We start from the raw sequence: 20,110 nt of genomic DNA, 5'->3' as shown, positions 1-20,110 counted from the left end.
AGAGTGTTGCAGCCCAAGTTGTGCAGTTATGCCTGTACAACTTTCTGTACTAGATTATACCTGTTTAATTAGAAACGTGGAGTAATATTTGAATAGGTATTTGTTTTGTTAATGGTTGGATTACGGTGATGTTATACTACACTTGCTGTCTATTAGAGCTGCATGAAGTTTTCGAGGATTCACAAAGTTGTACTTTTTCCGACACTGGAGACATGAGGCAGGATCATGCTGCTAGTGTGTAGAAACCAAAATGCATGATTTTTTCGATGATTTGTAGTAAAAGAAGCAACGTTTCTGACTATTTCTGCTTTCGGGGGGGGGGGGGGAATCCCTTCTGAAGGCTGAAGCACAGCTGTGTTGTTTGACATGTAGCACCGACGTCAGTGTGTTTGCATCTCATTTCAGAGTTCAGCAAACTCCATCATTTAGACAATGAGGCAGTGAGGTTCTAATTAAGGCCTTTAATGGAGGGGAACCAGTAGTGCGGGGGTGGACTGCACATTCTTCATCTAAGCGATTGCTTAGAGGTTTAAATATCAGCTGGTCTAACCGACGGGTTCACAAGTCAAAAGAAGCAAATTGCAAGGCCCATTCCTTCTGAAACTGTTGAGACTTTGGAATTTGGAACAAATATTGTGCACCGGCTGTCGCTACAATTTGTCTCATTACCACAACGTCACACTTTTCAGAACCGTTTCATATCGAACTATGGATGTTTACTTCCACGTGTAGCCCTAAGCAATATAGACAAATAAATAAATGATGACTTTTAAAAGCAGTATTGCATTTGAAATTCGGTATGTGATTATTATTTTTCCAGTTTGTTTCTCCTATAATATTCACTATTCTCTTTATAGTTCTCTTAACACAAAACCATGTATACATTGAGATAACTATATAGGAATAAGTTAAACCAACCATACATTGCAAGCAAGTATCTATTAGTGTGTGAATGTGTTTCCAAATTGTGTGATATAAACATATCAGAACAGTCAAGATGTGTGCAACTTCTTGTTATTCAGCTAATGAAGCTAATGCTATGAAGCACTGAAGTGGGAATATTACAACCATCTGTTAGCAGAATATTCCAACAGACCCCACATTGTTTGACAATTTGTTAAGGCGTTAAAGCAGATTTTATCGCCATTGTAATGTAAGTGCAGTGGATATTGAAGGGATTATATATCTCAGCTGTCACAGCCAAAATCCCTGCAAACCAAAACCACAGGTACCAACGGCAAACGTACATCAACAGCCAGGACCTCAGTTACATTACAAGAGGTGAGTTCACACGATTGGCTTTCAGGTTTCTGTGCTTTGAACCAAATGTGTCGTCTTTGTACTGTTTAGAATCAAGCACAGCATAGATTTACTCCCCAAAATGGTTTGTTATATTTATCCTACATTTATTTTTAGTGTTGCCAATTTCAAACAGCAGTATCCTTTATAGCAAATGAATGTAAACTTTCTTTTTTTTCCATTAGGAAGGTGCAGCTGCTGGTTACATGTCGGATGAAGAGGCTGTGCAGCTCTGTCTGCAGCAACAGGGTCCGACACAATATGAAATCCACAGCTAAGTTTAAAAAAGGATGTTTGTGTATTTCTGTATGTGCATGTGTGTAATTGTTGGTGGGGAATTTCCTCTTTTATTGTTTATCTATTTTCACATATGCATTAATCTCATTTTCTCTGTCTGCATTAGTTCTGTATATTATCTGATATTCATTTTTGGCAATAATTGTGACTATCAGTACCAACAGACGGGGGAGGCCTCAGATTTTATCTATTAAAGAACAAAAAAACCTGGAACATTCACTGCTGCCCCGAGGCCTGAGACAATTTCATATGATAGCCCTCCAGTCGAGAAGCTGATGAAATGTCAATTATCCATCATCCACCTCCGCAGAGTGTGCTCAGCTTTAAAGGGTCCATGGCTAATCGCTCATCATTTACCCCTGGTCCCTGACTGGAGGGGGGAGGGGCGGGGGTGGAGGATGTGGCATGATTGGAGTTGGAGAGAACTAGAGCAGAAACACTACAAGCACATTAATGCACACACACACACACACACACCCACCCACCCACCCACACACACACACACCAATCCGAGAAAATTCAAATCTGTCTTAATTTTCACTACCTCCACTGAGTCTCACCACTGGACTTTGCAGGTGCACATATTTGTCTCTTAAGACTATTTCTGAGGTAACAGAGACAGATAGCAGTCGTAGCTTCAGACAGCTTCTGTTTGAACTGAATAACAAAGCAGGCAACAGGCACATGACTTTCATTTGACTGTGCATAGCAGAGATCCTCCAGGAGCCTAAATTAGCACAGAAATGGGGAAAACTGTTGGTTTAGCTCCATCCCAAAAAAAAAAAACAAAAAAAAAAAATTAAAATTAAACAGGGACAGTGTTTAAACAAGTCTCACTCGACCGATTTGCATCTTCTGAATTCAACTTCTATCACCAGAAGCCTTTTTCTGACGGCTCATTCAACCTTCATGCAGTACGCTGCATTTCACCTCGTTTGGTTTCTGTTTAACCATAACCACAACCTTTAATCGTGACCTACTCAGCATGAATGATATTACAGGAAGCACAACCTTCTCACCGAACACGGCATTTTCTAGGATTGTCCAGAAGCAACAGTAATTGCATAAAGGGATTATTGTTTAGCGAGGCAGCTTCCAAACCATGCGGTGAATTTTAAAAACAAAGTTTATGCAACACACTTTGCTTTAGCAGTTGAAGGTAGAGTTATCCAACACTTGTTTATATTGGAAATATGACAAATATGAGCTGTTACATTGACCTAAAGCGATTAAATACTGACACTGAATTTTCCCTAAATTTAAACATCAACATCAAACTTGTATTGATCCAGATTTGTTTCTTTTTTCTTGTGTCTCTGTGCCACTTACTGTGAATGATATTCTGCTGGTCTTATAGTTGTTTGCTTAATCCATTTCTTTCACATTGTTCTACACGCACCGATAAAGTCAAAATAACATCAAATGCCCTTTGTGCTAGTGGAAAATACACTTTCATACAGTGTAATTCCCAAAGTTTGTCCTAACTGAATTTGTCAGAAAGCAAAAAACTAAATCATGATCGTAGGAAAATGGTAGAAGATAATCATCCTGAAATGCTGCCACATCATTCGATCACTACAGAATTTTTATACATTCTGGATAATGTCGACCATCGTTGACCATTGTAATCACAGCAGTATTTGCAGAACTATTTGCACAGATTATTAATTCCTTTCTCTCAGGCCAACAGCCAAAGTGCTTTTCATCTCATTCTAAGACCCTTGGAAACTAAATTTCATGTCATATTATGGAAAAAGTCCTGCGGAAATATTAATGTCATGAATTGACAGAGGCAGTTTGGTTGGTGTTTGACATTGCAGTGTTGGGTTTGTGGTGAAGTCCTGACCCCTGCGGCCACACCAGGCCCCAGGCTTCTCGGTCTGACAGCTTCGGAGCAGTCTGGACCTGTGAACGCTTCCAGTTCCCATTTTCAGTAGCCAAGTTAGTCTGAAGTCCCTCGTGGAGGAGCATTAGTCACAGCTCGTTAATTTTCCCAGACCTCGTGACGGAATCAGGTCGCGTATAAAGGCGCCACCTGAACCACCGCCGGAGATCCAGAAGAGCAGGGACGAAGTGAGTCGTACCCCAGATAGGAGTTTTGAAAAGAAGCTGCAGAAAAAAATGAACCCAAACATCTGTGTTTGCAGCTTGTCTCTGCTTTTGCTGCTGAATTTCGTTGGAGCCAAACCCGTTTCTGACCTACAGGTGAGTCCACCTGTTCTTTACCTTTCCTTAAAACTCATTATTGTGCGAATGTGTGTTTTCTACATAAGATTTTGTAGAGAAATACAGCGCGGTGCACATTTCTTGCAACTAAATTCTTACCCTCCCTGCAGAGTTTGAGGCAGCTCCTAGAAGAGGAGATCAACGCTGCGCCGTACTATTCTTCTGATGAGGTGGAGGCTAAAGAGGATGGGAACACGGACAAGTCGGTGTTCGGAGCTCCAGAGGAGCATCCTTGGGACAACAACCCCGACTCCGGCAACTCGGCTCTTTCTGCTAAAGAAAACGTCCTGGCGCGTCTCTTCAAGGACCTCATCCGGACCTCCAAGCGCTCATGGAACCGGCACAAGAAGGGGGGGCTGAGGAGCTGCTTCGGAGTCCGGCTGGAGAGGATCGGCTCTTTCAGCGGGCTGGGATGCTGAAGGTAGGAATCACGGGTTTCATCCCATGGAGCAGCGGTAAATGCTAAATGTACGAAGATGCAATACATGCGTTTGTAAGAAATAAACAACATGCAATTATGGGATGGTGCAGAATATGAGGAGAAAGTGCAGAAAAACTCCATAAAGTGGTCATTCTTCATTTCAAATTGTCTGGTTTTAACAGGAAAGAAACATTAGTGTCTGTTACATATAATTCAATTGTGCCAAGCCAGTTAAACACGATGCAGCAGAGACACCTGTTATATTGGGATTTATTAATAACAAATAAAGCTGATTTATTAGATTTTATACAGTGAATATTTTTTTGTGACGTTTTCATTAGAAGCTCATCATAATTATAGGAACATGCGTGTGTGTAGCTGCTCTTTCATATTTACACAGAGAAGTAAACATGTTCTGCACCGGAGCAGCTGCAGGTTTATTGGCTCGTTGCTGAAAAGTCACTTGTGCAGCAGCTGCAGCAGTTACGAAATGCAACAAGGTGTTTTTTATTTTTACATTTTTTAACCTGCAGCATTGTCTTCTTTCTTTCTTTTTTTGCCAACAGTCGTGGATGTCTCCGCGTTTCCCCATCTGCACATCAGCGTGACTGTAACCGACACCGGAGCTTCTCTGACACGCACAACGCTTTGACTGACACTTCAAAGGGCGTTTACTCAAGTCTCTCCTGCCCCTGGTTCTCATTGGAAGCTTCTTCTTTTTTTTTCTCATGTGTGCTGTTAAACAAAAATAAATTATTGTAAATGTATTTATTATTTATTACTCTCATCTTGCATAAAGTCAAATTGTAATAGATTGTATTCTAGTAAAGCAATTATTTTGCATAATAGCTGAGTCTGTGATTGAATCGGTTTCTTTTCAGTGCAAACCTGAAAGCAGATTATTCATTTTTATGAATCATGCACGTTAAATAAACAAGTGTGTTTGATGGGGAACGTTTTAATATAAATATAGTGATTTGCGTTTTTGTATGATTATCTTATGAGGTTGGACGCTCAGTCTGAGTCATCTTGGTGCAATACGGTTCAGTGTATATTCCATGTTTCTGCTCCAATGCGCACGAAAGGAAGTCCACATCACGGACGTCCGGAAGTCTCACAGACAGTTTTCTTCACCTGCCTGGGTGTCACGCGTGTAGAAGTAGTGCACGTTTACGCACTTAAAACTATGTGCGTAAAGCGTCTTTGCGCCCTAACGTCAGTCTGTCGCTAATTAAAAACACTGTTTCCTCCGGGGCTAAAAACGTGCAGGTTAGGTTAACACTAATAAACAGTGTCTCTCCGTCAGTCTGACGATCTGACCAGGGTGAACCCCCGCATCTCACCCAGTGACAGCTGCGAGAGGCGCCGGCTCCCCCCCCGCAACCCACACACGTAGGATAAGCGAGGACAGATATTGGATGGGTGCTTCACTATTGATCTCCATCACGATTGCTCCTGTTTTTGAATTGTCCTCCTATGTTCAGTCACCCTCAGCTCCCACTTGCAGGACGAGCAGCTTCTATTAAATGCACACTAATACATTTTCATATTGTTAGAAACTCTTTCCACAGTTTTTCTCTTCCGCCTATTATCTCTATCACAAACACAGAAAGTAGCACACTGGGCTGAAATGGGCAGAATGACAAACTGTTGCTGGAGGCATTTCCCCATTGTACAAACACGTGGAGTTCCCCCTGTACCCCCACTGTATGGTGCAACATGGCGCTCACCCCCACACCTCTGTTCATGCAGTGTGCTTACTTCTAAACTCACACAAAACCGAGCTCATAGGATTTGGGCCTAAAAACGCAACCCTATCGTTACTCTACATGGCATAAGACTGGCCTCCAGTTTTAATGCAAGGAACCTTGGAGTTATTTGTGAGGATTTGTCCTTTTACCTCTTAGGTATTGTTTCATGCTCGGTCGACTGAAAACCTGTTCCGATTCTAGTGAGAACCAGGAACCGTGACAACATTGGTGTCATGAGTGGGCATTCGTCAGACCTGAAAAGGAAATAAGCAAGATGGAGCATATTCCAAAGGGGGAGATTATGTAAGGATAAAATAAAAATCTACTTTTCAAGCAGAACTTCTGGTGGGGGAAGAAAATCCAACTAGAGACGACGCAGAAGGTGTAAAAGTCTCACAATATGGCACATAAACCAAAAGACAATGAGTGTTACCAGGACTTCAACACAAAGTGACCTAACCTTTACATTATCTATAGTAACGTTTACAGTTACAGCACAAACCTGAAATGCTTTAAAAATACTTGTTTTATTCCTTTGAAAACATTTAGTTAAGCGACAACATTCACAGATTTAAATTGTAAATGCTCAGAAATCATTGCTGCAGAAAGCTTATTTATGAGGCACAAATATTGAATAGAGTTTCTAGTACGTTCTACCAGTACGTTCATGTTGTCAACAGCATTTGGTTTTTAAATGTAAAAAATGTTTTGATGTTGATGTTTATCTTGTATCTTTGTACATATAGTAACAATTCATATCTGTACTTAGTAGACTTAGCACATTTACTTGAATACTGAGTTTGTGTACCTCTGCCAGGTCCTCTGAATGCAGGCTACCCCACCTGAATCACGTACACCACCCCATTTAGTAACAGTGTCATGCCGTCTGTGAGTTTACTACTTCCTGCAGCGCAGTGACAACAATGTCCTGTGTACAGGGGGGCTGGAGTAAGTTTCTGAAACAAAGAGACAACGCTTTAAAAGGAGCCGTTTCCGACAGCTCCTGTTATCACAATCAGGTGTCAAGAATGCCAGCTCAATTCCTGGCATAGCTACATGTGTCGACCTTAAGTATAAAAGAGCTGCGGGCTCCGGCATCCAAACCCAACGCAAACGAGACAAAGAGCATCCGACAGTCCACTGATAGGATCAGCAGCAGCTTACAGAGAAACATGCATCTGTCTTGCGTTCACATCTTCAGCCTCCTCATCCTAAACCTGCAGCTCATCAGCACGTATCCCATCAGCACCGGCTTGACTGACGCTGACATGGACATTCTAAAGGTGAGTCCCTGCATACGGGAGCTTGACTTTGGCAGGCTGGAGTTTTAGGGCTTCACCATAGGTTCAGCAGCGAAACATTTACAGGATCTGCTTTCAGGGCAGTGTAGTGTTTGAGGGATTTGTGATGCCGCCTCACAAACAAAAGATTCCAATCCATCTGCCACCTACAGACTCTCTGCATGGAGCCTTCAAGCCTCCCCGTGCTTGCACTTTCGCTTTTTCCCACAGTCCAAAGACTTGCAGGTTAGCGGGATAGATAGATGAGGGCTGGGATAGCCTCCAATCCCCCCTGTGACCCTGAACAGGATGAGCGCTCACAGATAGTGGTATCTAACTTTAGTGACCTCACAGCTGTCAAAGTGCGATCTTGCTCCCAGAAATGTTTGATTTGACACAACTACTGTTTGTTGGGATGTTGCAGGTGCTCCTTCGCACACTGGAGGACTCTGCTTCAGAGCAGACAGACGTGGACCAGAGGGACGGCTTGGAGAACCTCAACGTAGTTGATCCAGCAGAGGAACAGCGGCCCCTAACCGGGCTGGACGAGGCAGCAGTCAGGGAGTTTCTCTCCATCAAGAACTTGAAGAATGTCCGCAATGATTCGTCCAAGAAAGCCTCCAGCTGCTTCGGTCGTCGGATGGACCGAATAGGCTCCATGAGCTCTCTGGGGTGCAACACTGGTGGCAGATACAGTAAGTTAGAGCTGTGATACATTGCTGAAATGCTTTTTGCAGATGGATCAAAACAATTGTTACAAGACTCACTAAGATTTTTACCAAAGGGTTGGTGAAATATGACATCCAGAAATATACTTTCACTTTACATTTACCACAAAACTGGAATATTAGTTAGGTGAATAGGAAGACGTGAATATTTAAATCACAGCTGTTGTTTTCCTCTTTTCTTCCAGGTCCAAAGTAAAGATGAAGTCTTATCACCTCATTTCTGGAACTGCAACGTTTCTACCAAACAATGTTTTTATTGGAATGCTATTTATTTACTAATATTTATTGATTTTGTTTGTGGCTTACAAGTATTTTTTATTTAAAATTGATGTTAGATTGTTCTTTATGTACTATTCAATGGGTAATAAATGTTTACAGCAGCACACTGTTGGACTGAGAATGGCTTAAGCATCAGGCCGCACACTAAAGGAGTCAGCAACCCCACCGCTGAAAGACACACACACACACTGTCATAAACAAAGATTAGATGGCGAATGAATAATTTCACACATCTCAGTAAACATGATACAACAAATGGGCTCAGCATCATACATCTGATCAAATACATGATAAAAAAAGAGTTTGTAATGAGCTGCAGTACACAGATTACTCTTTACTTATCCTACGTTACATTACATTATACTGCAGTTTGTAATCCCAGTAACACTCTCTTATTTTAGTACTCACTTATTATTAGTAGTAGAAGCATTCAAATAATTCCCCCCTACAGTCTGTGTGTAAAACCTTATTCGTGTGCAGCACGCCGGTTTCGGGTTCGACACCTGGCCGGCCGTGGCCTTTCTGCGTCTGCTCGCGTGCGTTTCCTCTGGGTTCCCCAGTTCCCTCCCACAATCCAAAGACATGCATGTTGGGTAAAACGGTGAATCTACAATTGCTGTAGGTGTGAGTGGTCGTCTCTCTGTGACCCTGCGATAGACTGGTGGTCTGTCCAGCTTGAACCCTGCCCCCTACGTAGGAGAAGCGCTTACAGATGAAGGATGGGAAGTTATTCATTTTTACTTGAAACCCTTCCTGGGACACACACCAAACGGGGTTGACCTCTGTATTATCAGCCAATAACAATAAAGCACACGCCCACTGAGCTCAGAAGCTCATTTTCACGTTTGTGACTGACATCTGCTTAACTCCCGAGTGAACGCTGCCGCCGTCCTCGTCTCGTGCTCAAATGTCACTGAAACATGAGCCAGTTCACTTGTGGTTTTTTTTTTGTCCAAGTTTCTCCACAAATGTACAACAAAGGTGACATTTCCATCTGCATGTTTTCCATGCAGCCCAGACATTGTTGTTACTCTCCCCGTAACGACAGGTGATACGTGCAGAATCAGACATTTGAAAAAGCACATCAGCTCTAATTGGCTCGTTCCCACACGGACCGTGTGGGCGTTATGGCCGGGAGACTTGCTCTGATGGCACCACACAGCCAGAGATCGGATGTGTTTTGAATTCCGGATGTCTTCTCATCCTCAGAAGCTGTAAAGCGAAAATGCCCTGTTTGATACAAGATATTGATAAAGTCTTGTGATCTGTAACTTTCACTGGCCTGATCAGTGTAACTGACTTTGTCTGCTGTCATTCGGCCTGGTACATGATGGATACTATTTATCGTGACTCTTGAGCTGCTTTTTGCTGCCTTGTACCTCACTTGTAAGTCGCTTTGGATAAAAGTGTCTGCTAAATGACTAAATGGAAATGTAATGTAAATGCTTTGATGTTTGTGTTTACGTGCCTATACATTATTTTTATGAGTGTCTGGAGTGAACCACACTGTCAGTCAGTCAGTTTGGCATTAGATCATATGATCATTGCAAAAAACATATGAGCACAAAAAGAATCAGCTATAATAACGAATAAAAAAACATTGGAATACACAGCTATTAAAAAGCTAAACACAGCAGCTTAGTTATCAAACTAGAAACAGGCCTATGCGTCTCGTTTTTCCTTCTTTGTCTGCATCGAGTAAGATGCACTGATAAAACTCATTATCTCCTCCATGATGAAGCCGTGCAGGCCCAGAGGCAGGAAAGCAGCTTGAAATCACAGTTCTTCCTCCGCTGTGTTACACAGTTCGGATGGTGCTGTGCTTTAAAAAAAAAAATTCGTCCATACTCCTGTAGTGTAGTGGAGAGTCATGGTGCTGTTTGGCTTCAGGTGCTGTGATTTGTTCTCTCTGAGGAGCAGCAGGTTCCTCTTTCTTCCAGTTTCTTTGAAGAAAGACATCAAAGTTACCATTGTATAGTTTACTGAAGATCAAGTGGAGGAAGTGCACTGTACCTAAAACCTCAGTGTCTCTTTACATATTGAAACACACGGAACTCCAGAGCAATTTTGTATTATGGTGTTGACATTGACATTGTTTCCTTCCTCGTCTAATCTTAACCATGTAGACTTCCTGTTACCCAGGAGCAGCAGTTTTAACCTACTATGGTATTTTTCAGTCTCAGGAGGTCAGACACCGTTAAGTGTTTGCATGCTGAATGCTGCATTCCCGTCAATACACACCACGTCTGAGCTCAGCGCTCCAACATGGTTCCTGAGCTCATGCCACTGCTGGCTGCTAAGCATGACGATACGCAGACACGTATACTGTACACAAACACACACACACACACATCACGCACCACCAAGCGCCACTTACAGAGACATCTGACCAGCTGCCTTATCACGCAGAGGTGTCAGAATGCACTTGAGATGGTCTACAAGATGATGAGCCACTGACACTGACTGTCTGTTGCATGGTGTGCGCATGTTTGTGTGTGTGTGTGTGTGTGTGTGTAGGTGGGTGCTGGCATGTCTATAAAATCTGGTAGCACAGTTCTGTAGCATCAGTAGTAGCAGGAGCAGAAGGATAACATGAGGACCGAAGTCCTGTGGGGCCTCCTGGCACTACTATGTCAGCACACACTGGTTAGCAGCCACGTACTGGGAAGGACCTCTTCTACCAGTGACCTGGCTCAGCTTAAGGTAAGAAACCTCACATTGTCCATCACACCTGTTCAGGTGCATTCCCAGGCAAAACCAGGGGGTAAACGGAGGTAAATGCTGAAAAACAAATAATAAGTGTTTCCTTAAAATCTGCATTCCACCAGAAAAATATCACCTATAAAAACGGTTTAGTCATTAGTTCATTCAAGCTCAAGTTTGTCATTTTCGTATGACTGAAGCCTGACAAACCATAGGATATTTCCATAACAACTCACCCCTTCATTCAAACAAGAGTTGGGTAAAAATCTTTCACTGCAGGTAAAACATTCTACTTGTATGACGTGAGTCTAAAGGCACAAGTTTTAATGACTTTTCGGAATATTCACACCCGGAGAAATGGGTGGAAGGCTCACTGCTGCTGCTGCTGCTGCTGCAGAACCAGACAGGATGTCTCATTACTATGGGGACAAGGTGTTTCTCAAATGGCTGTTTGACAGTCTGGAAAAAAAAAAAAAGGGGTTTCATATTAAATATAACCCAGATGTTTTCTAGCTTAATGCACACAGACGAACCCGGTCATCCAAACGGAACATACTATTATCAAGCATTAGCATCCACTTCACTTGGGTTTCCATTTAAATTTATTGCCAAAGGTAACTGATTTTACCGAAAGTCAACAAACGAAAATGCTGATTAATGTGCTTTTCATCCACCTCTGTTATGTTTTACAACTAGGTATTTAACCGACTCTTTTATCCAAAGCAACTTACATCTAAGCAGCAGATCCTAGGGACAAGCTGGGGGTTCAGTGTTTTGCCAAAGGATTCTTTGACTCAGATTGTTCCGATCCTGATATAGATAAACCTCATTTGCACCTGATCACAAACCTGAGCCCACAAATCACCTATGAAAGTCCTCTTCAATGATTCTCTCTTAACCTTGCATGGTTAAACCTCAAGACCGGGGATGGTTGGACCCCAATATTCTTGCTTGCAGGTCTAGTTTAAAGTTGTTTGTGGCTCTTCTAGAGGCCTTTAAAAATTTCCCACAAGCCCCAAAGGCTTGTGTTTTTCATCAGCACGTGTTTCCTATGTGTGAATGTCTTGACAAAATGTGACCAGTTTGGTTTTGAGTGTAAACCCATCTTCATCTCTTCACACCAGACTTTACTGGAGCGCTTTGAGGAGACTCTGGCTGAAGCGGCCCAGTCAGAGGACTCTCAAACTGATTATGAAGGAACAAACCAAGAGTCGGTGCGCAGCCCGGCCATCCGAGGATGGAGCCAGGACCAGGAGGGCGACGAAGTAGCTTTGATATCAGAAAGATCACAAACACCAGTGGAGGGGCCCAGCAGGTCTGCGATTCAGAGGAGCCGCCTGCAGGACCTGCTTTTGGCTACTAAGAAACGGGTCTCTGGCTGCTTTGGGGCCAGGATGGATCGAATAGGAAACTCCAGTGGCCTGGGCTGCAACAGTGGCAGAGGTAAGAAGGAAACTAGGGTTTTGATAAAGCAGGGGTAGCCAACCCTGGTTCTCTAGTGCTGCTGGCTCTCAAGGAACAAGTAAGAGATACTGAAGCATGAGGGTTAAAGGTGGAGGTTGGACTTTTATAAGAAAACAATATAATGTTGAAACCAACTAACACGCATTAATACAGTTTTTATAACAAACAATGTTCCATTCTCTGTTTGTGTCGTTTCCAATCAGGGTAGTTTGAAAGTTTCCTGGGACGCATGTTGGATTATTGTTTCATCTCCAGCTGAAGACTCAACCAAAGAGATTGAATATATATGTGGTGAATGTATATCTGTATGTTTTTCCATCTTATGAGCCCAAAGGAAATGATTCAGCTACATTCTGTAAGTGCACGTCACTTGTTAATAAAGATAAATAAACCTTTTTTCATATGAAGATTTCAGTCATTTTTGTCTCAGTAATCTGAACCCATGACATAGAAAGATCATACCATCGCAAACCCCAATGATCTTCCGTCAGTGATGCTGTGTTACACCAAATATGCTTTTATTTTGCTGCTGTCACCTGATTTCATCAAAGCAAAAAGCAGGAAAGTCACCAAACATCAGCTACAATAGATCTGTGCTGTCTGTGGTGCAGTAGGATAAAAAGTATTCAAATGTTGTGGTGTAGATTGGATTTTATATGGCCTGAAATGTTAATAGTTCCCATAAATGTTAGAATTTTTTTGCAAATTAACATTACTTATTGAGATTAACGTGCAAAAAATGTATTTACCATCAAATTGACGGCACAAATTGTGCAAACAAGTATAAATACTTCATGAAGCCACTGTGAGTTATTAAGTTATGCATACACAATATGTTAGGCTGTCTCAAAGATCAAAGCAGCTTAACTGTGTGTGTTAGCGATGCCGTAATGAAGTACTTGTGTTTTAGCGGATGACGTCTCTTGGAACCTTACAGTTTATACAAGATTAATGACAATCCATCCAGTGTTAAACGTTTTCTGTTCATTTTAACTTTTGAAACATGAATCACATTCGCTCTTTAAACCTTTGATCAAAAACATGTCGGCATAAGATCCCTGAATATAAAAACCAGCTTTTGACAATTGATCTCCTCTTATTTTCCAGGCTGTTGCGTTTCAGGGGGTCACCACAGAAAATCATGTGCCTCCATCTAACTCTGTCCTCTGCATCCTCTTCTCTCACACCAACTAACTTCATGTCCTCCCTCACTACATCCATAAATCTCCTCTTTGCTCTTCCTCTAGACCTCCTGCCTGGCAGCTCCAACCTCAGCATCCTTCTACCGATATATTCACAGTTTCTCCTCTGAACATGTCCAAACCACCTCAATCTGTCCTCTCTGACTTTATCTCCAACACATCTAACATGAGCTGTCCCTCTGATGTCCTCATTCCTGATCCTGTCCATCCTCGTCACTGCCAAAGAGAACCTCAACAATTGATGCTGGGATTGAAACTAATTGAATCAATTGTCTTCACCTTAGTGTCAAATAAAAATAGATTCTTGAGAGAGAGGGAAGTGATTCATGCAGGAAATGTGGCGGATTCACCCACTAACTGCTGTCGTCTAAATGCATGTGACAGGAGGCAGGAAGGAGATGTCACTGGAGGTTATGCAAAAGTAGCTGTCACACTCATCTGTCCGATTTGATTATGGAGCTTGCGGAGATCAATTAAATTCCAGTAGCGCAAAAAAAAAAAAAAAAAAAACCCGTTTTGCCTACACTGACCCGTCTCTGTCGTTGAAAACTTGCTGCCGAGAGCTGAGGGCTGAGGGTGGATCCTGATGCCAGTCTTAACGGCCAGATCCTGGTGATAAGCGCAGCAGCAGCCTTTCTTTCCGCTCCGGACGGGACTGAACACCTTATCAATGAGAGCTGCATTCCCTGAGCAAAGTAATGTGGAAAACTTGGAGCTGAGTGACTCAAAGTAGATACCCAGCTTATGCAAGAGTCTATGCCTGTGCAGCTGTCAGGTTCACTCGCTCTGGAAAGAGGCTGAAGGTGACAGAAAGAGGCAGGAATAACTGTACAATGTCCCAAAGTAGCTTCGGTGAATGATGTTGAACGAAGCCTAAGGCTCGAGGTCCAGCAGCTGGTGCAGCCCATGGGTTTAATCAGTCCTAAACATTAACACGGAATCAGTGCACTGCACCTGCTGGGCCGAGAACGACAGTGACATGATGTGACGGGACGCAGCAGTTCGAGGCACTGACGCGACCCCTTTACATTTGAGTTATGTCATCCATTTATCATCTGCAACCTCTTATCCTGATCAGGGTCATGGGGGGACTAGAGCCTACCCCAGCTGCCACTGGGTCATCAGTGAAAACCACATTGTTGTCTCCTTAACTGTACCTTAACTTCATAAATGGCACACATTTGGTAATAATTGGTAATACATTTGTACCTTTTACTGCTTGGGAACATATATGTTGGTTTTGTGGCCCTCGAAATGTGAACATAGTTACCTTGAGGTCCGGTAATTAGCCCCTGGGGGTAGATTAGTGTAGATTTGTACTTTGTAATAGAGTCCTACTTTAATCCTGTTTCTGAGATGGTCTTCTGAGTCATTGCATGAACCAGGGGTTTCTAACTTGTGGTCTGTCATCCCCTGGTGGTCTATGGAGGCATTGTAGTTGATCCCTGACCAAACACCAAATAATGTAGTTTCACCTTTATTTTTTTAAACACATGTTCATGTAATATTTACTGTTTGTGAATAAAAAAAAAAGAAAAAGGCACACTGTTCCAGACCACTCTGGACCTCAGACTGAGGAGAGGGTTCATCTTTGAACACATAATGACCCTAAACACAGCCAAGATAACAAACGCAACAATTCTGTGAATGTCCTTAAGTGGCCCAGCCAGAGCCCAGACTTGAACCTGATCGAACATCTCTGGAGAAATCTGAAACATATCTGTGGACCGACTCTCCACATCCAACCTGATGGAGCTTGAGAGGTTCTCCAAAGAAGAACAGGAGAAACTGCCCAAAAACAGGTGCTTGTAGCATTATACTCTAAAAGACTTGATTGTGGGTTTTTTGTTTGTTTGTTTGTTTTTATTTTTAATACATTTTCGAAGATTTTAAACAAGCTTCTTTGACATTGTCATTAATGGCTATTGATTTTGAGGAAAATAATGAATTGAATCCATTTTGGAATAAGGCTGTAACATAAAAAAAATGTGGAAAAAGTTAAGTGTTGATGATCTTTTTTTCCTAAAATGAATTAAATAAACTCACAGGTGTTATCAAAGCGGATACAAACTTTACTAAACTTACATTTATACTCCCTGAATGTGCACTAAATATTATGCCGACGAAAAAAACCTCATTTGTTGGACTCGCTTTTAAAGAGATGTAAAATATCAGAGTACTTCTTCCATCACTGGGGAACGAAAAACCTGCTGCTGGTCTGCGGAAAAGAAACCAACGGCGACATCCGGCGTCAGTTCGCGTGCACTGACACTTTTCGAGCAGATTATTCTGCAAACCGGCGCCTGTGTAAAACCTTCTCCTGTAGTAACTTTATCTGTGGAGACATTCCTTTAATTTCTCATCAGTCACGTGTGCGCGCACTCACGCGCAGGGCCATCGATCATTGATTGATGATAACATCTTTATCGATGTGAACATCATCAGATTGGCGTGTTATCATTTTATTCGTAGTGGATTTCTGGGGTTAAGGACAGCTGATCCAGAGTTGGATGGACTTCCGGGTCCAGACCAGGTTGTCTTTCTTACTCAGACTAAACCTGACAGAAAACCTGCTTCTGCGCAGTTTTCAGACTGTGGATCTGTTGCCAACGCGACCTCTGCAGAACCAACAGACCCAGGATCAGCTTAAATCCAGCAAGGCAGGATCCGCTCAGTTAAGACACTGACCCAAGTCCGTTGATCAGTCTCCGCCCACCGCGCTCCTGCCGGGTTTTTCAGTGGCTTCTCTGACATACAAGGCTCCGGTCTGCTGTGGGAAAGCGGGACAGAGGGAGAGGAAGAGGAGGAGGAGGAGACAGGAGCGAGGGAAACACAACAGGAAAACCCTGGAAGGACGAGTCTCTTGGACAGAAGTGTTTATCCAAAGCCATGTTTTTGAAGTAGCGGCCGGTAGATTACTGCAGTAATCCAGGACCCTGAGGTGAGTCTTACACAGGGACACCAGGGACAACCTGTCGAGTCTGTTTGTCTATTGTTTTACTGCTGATCTCACTCCGCATGATTTCTGCTCTCTGGTTTTTTCTGAAGACACTCGAGTCTGTGAGTCTGTCCACTGACTGTTCAGTGTTGGGCTGCTTCCACGCCTTCAAAGTAAAAGCACACCGCTGTTAAATCCCACATAATAACCATAAGGTAAATGACAAGTGGACAACTCGGATCCTTTCGAATGACTATGACAGGACAATGGGGACAGCTGTGACATCAGAGTGTCTGAATGCATGTGATCGGTCAGATGAGCACAGCAGACTGCAGGTCTCTGCTAAGGTGTGTCCATGATAGACAGTCTTTGTCGCTGCAGGCATTTGTGTTTCTGAGAAAAAACAGTTGGGAAACAAACTGCAACATCCACAACACCTGTGCAGCAAGTCTTTGTCCTTGTGATGGCTCCTCGGATCTTCCTGGAGTTTATCACAGTCCAGAGCTACTTTAGTTTACTGTTACTCCAGGTAGAATAAGCTTTAGAGGATGTGTGAATCCTGAGCTTATCCGTGAAAACCTCTACGTGCTGCTGGTGTTCGCCGAAAATCCCCAGTATCTGCTTTAAGTTGTAAAAGCTGTGATGGACTTGAGCTGAGAGTTGACAGGGAAACTAGCAGAACACACATGAATAACAGGTGTGACAGCAGCGGCAATAACTCCTGACGCCAGTGGGACCACAAACTCTTGTCCCATCTACCAGAGTTCGTCAGCTCTCAGTGAGACATTATGCAGGAATGTGCCTTCATCTTTTTTTCCATGTTTGACTTCAGGCTTTAACTCAGTGGACGACTTCAGCCGGACAATCCAGAGGCTGTTTCCTCCTCACAGCTGACAGCAGAGCTCCCTCTCTCCCTGCTATTGTCTATTCAGCTGCCAGGCCCACGGCATCTTCTCCAGCATGAGCCCTTTTTTCCATATAGTCTGATGAATTATTCATGTGTTTGGCTTCGTTTAGTCCTTATTTGAATGTATTTACTCTACATATTACTTTTAATATCTAAATATAACATCTTTTTACCTGCCTTAGAGAAATAGTCAGAGCTGCCGTCTGATGCTTAAGTGCCCTGTCACCTGGTTGAGTAACACAGTCTGGGAAACCACACGCCCGGATTTGTTGGGAAGGAATGTAACACACTCATGTTGCTGCGGGCGAATTGCAGCTAAACAGTAGCAGCTCGTGCACTTGGATAAAATACTGGGTTCCCAAACGTGCCGCGGTGTCACCATAAGTAACGGTTCTTTACAATGCTGCACATGGTTTTATCATATTGTTGTTTTGTTTATTCAAGTGTGGATGATTTGTGATTTGACATTTGGATGTTTTAAAAGTTCTTCTACTTGGTGTTTCCCAAGGGTCAGTACTTTTCTCAATCGACATGCTCCCACTGGGTGATGTTATACAGACATAATGTTTCATTTCACTGTTATGCTGATGACACGCGGCTGTAGCTCCCTATTACTCCTATGGAAACCAGGAGTTCTCTACAAGTTTGTTTGTCCGATATCAGAAATGGGATGTCCAGTAATATACTGCCATTCTTAGGGCCTTTACCAATATTCGTTAAGCCAGTTGCTGGAACTCTTGGTGTTTTATTTGACTGCAAATTGAGCTTTGAGCATCACATCACTAAACGAGTTCAGTCGTGCTTTTATCATCGTAGGATGTTAAATTTGAATCATGCTGAGACTACAAATTGTTCAGAACACAGCGGCTCAGCTCCTGACTAGAACCGGGAAGTTCAGCCACGTCACTCCTTGTCTTGCGTCTCTAAATTTGCAACCTGTTCATTTAAATAAATAAAAATACATTCTAAGATTTGATCGATTACTAAAACAGCGACTTATCATGTACTTTGGGCCAAACGGGTCTTGATGATATTGCAGATCTATAGACACAGGTTTGAGTTTAAACCACAGCTGAGTGGCCCAGTGTTTGTCTGTCTCTCTGAGTGATTAAACAGCCTTTAATAAGCTGTTTTGTATCTTCGCAGGAGTTGATGTGACCCACCATGAGCTCTCCACACCCACTCCTCTGTCATCCCTCAGGTGAGTTTGGATGACAGGAAAAGATCTGTTCTGAAAGTGTTTTCACTTGGTCGTTATGGTTTATTATGTACAGACTGATAAGTTAAACATGAAAGTCTCCTGCCACAGCTTCAGCACCAAGTCCGACCAACGCATCATCCCTGATTAGACCTTTAGCTCCCATCATGTCCTTTTCTTAGACTTGATGACTTGATGACTTGATCACTAGAAGTGATGACAGCAAAACTCGCAAAATCCTTTTTTGCAGTCTGCCGGTCGAGTTTTGCTAAACTCGGCCCAAATGCCCGATTTTCCTCCGTGCTTCTAACAATGTTTGCGCTGAGAAAAATGTACTGCAGGCTGCAGTTTGTTAACGTCGGATTGTTACTGAGCGACGTTTTGTACTGGTTAAACACTTCTGATGAACTAGTGAAAACATTTAAAACATTGATCAGATAATGATTGTTCTGCACCAGGTGCTGAACATTTGTATGTACTTATTACATTTCTGTAGTGCGTTTAAGACAAATTCAAAGGGAACGAAAGAGATTTAAAAGACTCCATAAAGTTGTAAATGTTAATATTTGATGTCTCAGAAAACATCACGCAACAAAGGAAAACCACTTGTGACAGATGTCAGTCAGCTTTAAGCTCGACACATGTTGCCAGGCTCAGGTGTTTCACCTGTGGGTGAAACCCGACTCACTAATCCCCTGCTGTTGTACTGAAAGGACCTACTAGCCTAGTTACTGGACGCGGTGTAAGAGCGGGCATGACTCTGCAGGCCATATGCTCAAATCTACCTGTTGGGCACGGAGGAGGATTGGCACAGTGAACAGTTTCCATAGAAACTTGGTGTACATACAAATTAGGAAGATGCCAAAAGCAATTGTTTGAAAAACTAAAATATGTTTTGTAATTTGAGTCTAATCTAAGGCTGCTATTCATATATAAAGTTTACTAATTGTGAAAATGATATGAAGTAACAGACAGGTTTGAACCCTTAATTTGCATTTGTTGTGACATTTATTCTCATTGGTGACGCAATTTCTTGTTATTTTATTGAATAACTATTATCAAGAGTCTTGCTCATCTCAACTGTTAAATTTCTGCATGTTTAAGGTGTGTAGTACAATTACACAGCGTTGCTAATCAAAATATACAAAATACACAGTAAACGTAAGTTTTTTTTTTTTTCCCGCGACACAATGTTGCAGTAGGTATAAATTAAAGTGCACGTGAGGCTGACAGGTGGAAGGTTTAGTGCTTAAAAGCCATATGTTTAGGGTGTAATCTCTGCCATTAACAGCTGTTTGTGGCGGCAGCTCAACGGCAACTAATCCCCTTTTTTCAGTAGCTGCTAGTTTGGATCACTGGTGAATAAGCTGCTAAAGCTATTGTGTTATTTTACAGCGAATGTGTACGAGGTCAGTTT

At 42.5% G+C, this 20,110-nt stretch overlaps 4 protein-coding genes across 8 annotated transcripts in view; all 4 read left to right on the top strand.

Annotated features, from left to right (window-relative positions):
* Positions 1-344: 344 nt before the first annotated feature.
* nppal (natriuretic peptide A-like) lies at positions 345-5,197 on the top strand. 2 transcript variants are annotated; one of them, XM_067528455.1, is made up of 3 exons: positions 345-3,801; positions 3,933-4,290; positions 4,810-5,197. In XM_067528455.1, exons 1-2 carry the CDS (start codon positions 3,718-3,720, stop codon positions 4,239-4,241), a joined length of 393 nt encoding a protein of 130 aa, XP_067384556.1. In that variant the 5' UTR covers positions 345-3,717; the 3' UTR covers positions 4,242-4,290; positions 4,810-5,197. The 2 variants fall into 2 exon arrangements, with proteins under 2 accessions (XP_067384556.1, XP_067384555.1); XM_067528454.1 differs by having other exon boundaries at positions 367-3,801; positions 3,933-4,243.
* A 1,731-nt stretch (positions 5,198-6,928) lies between these two features.
* Positions 6,929-8,385, top strand: nppb (natriuretic peptide B). Its single transcript, XM_067528453.1, has 3 exons — positions 6,929-7,277; positions 7,699-7,969; positions 8,188-8,385. Exons 1-3 carry the CDS (start codon positions 7,167-7,169, stop codon positions 8,196-8,198), a joined length of 393 nt encoding a protein of 130 aa, XP_067384554.1. The 5' UTR covers positions 6,929-7,166; the 3' UTR covers positions 8,199-8,385.
* Positions 8,386-10,827: 2,442 nt separating this feature from the next.
* nppa (natriuretic peptide A) lies at positions 10,828-12,855 on the top strand. 2 transcript variants are annotated; one of them, XM_067528451.1, is made up of 3 exons: positions 10,828-10,984; positions 12,109-12,427; positions 12,657-12,855. In XM_067528451.1, the coding sequence occupies exons 1-3, from the start codon at positions 10,874-10,876 to the stop codon at positions 12,659-12,661; spliced, it is 435 nt and encodes a 144-aa protein (XP_067384552.1). In that variant the 5' UTR covers positions 10,828-10,873; the 3' UTR covers positions 12,662-12,855. The 2 variants fall into 2 exon arrangements, with proteins under 2 accessions (XP_067384552.1, XP_067384551.1); XM_067528450.1 differs by having other exon boundaries at positions 12,652-12,855.
* Positions 12,856-16,172: 3,317 nt separating this feature from the next.
* LOC137140221 (rho guanine nucleotide exchange factor 10-like protein) overlaps positions 16,173-20,110 on the top strand; it is a 30,304-nt gene continuing 26,366 nt past the window's right edge. Inside the window, exons 1-2 of one of the 3 annotated variants that reach the window (XM_067528423.1) lie at positions 16,173-16,591; positions 18,642-18,696. In XM_067528423.1, the coding sequence (XP_067384524.1) occupies positions 18,660-18,696 (37 nt within the window). In that variant the 5' untranslated portion in view covers positions 16,173-16,591; positions 18,642-18,659. Of the gene's footprint in view, positions 16,592-16,869; positions 16,936-18,641; positions 18,697-20,110 lie in introns of those variants that run through there. The other 2 variants (XM_067528425.1, XM_067528424.1) reach the window with 2 other exon arrangements.

This window comes from Channa argus, chromosome 13, assembly GCF_033026475.1.
Source record: "Channa argus isolate prfri chromosome 13, Channa argus male v1.0, whole genome shotgun sequence".
Taxonomy (NCBI): Eukaryota; Metazoa; Chordata; class Actinopteri; order Anabantiformes; family Channidae; genus Channa; species Channa argus.
Note: the sequence above shows the minus strand (reverse complement) of the source record. Positions and strands in the feature narration are given on the sequence as shown.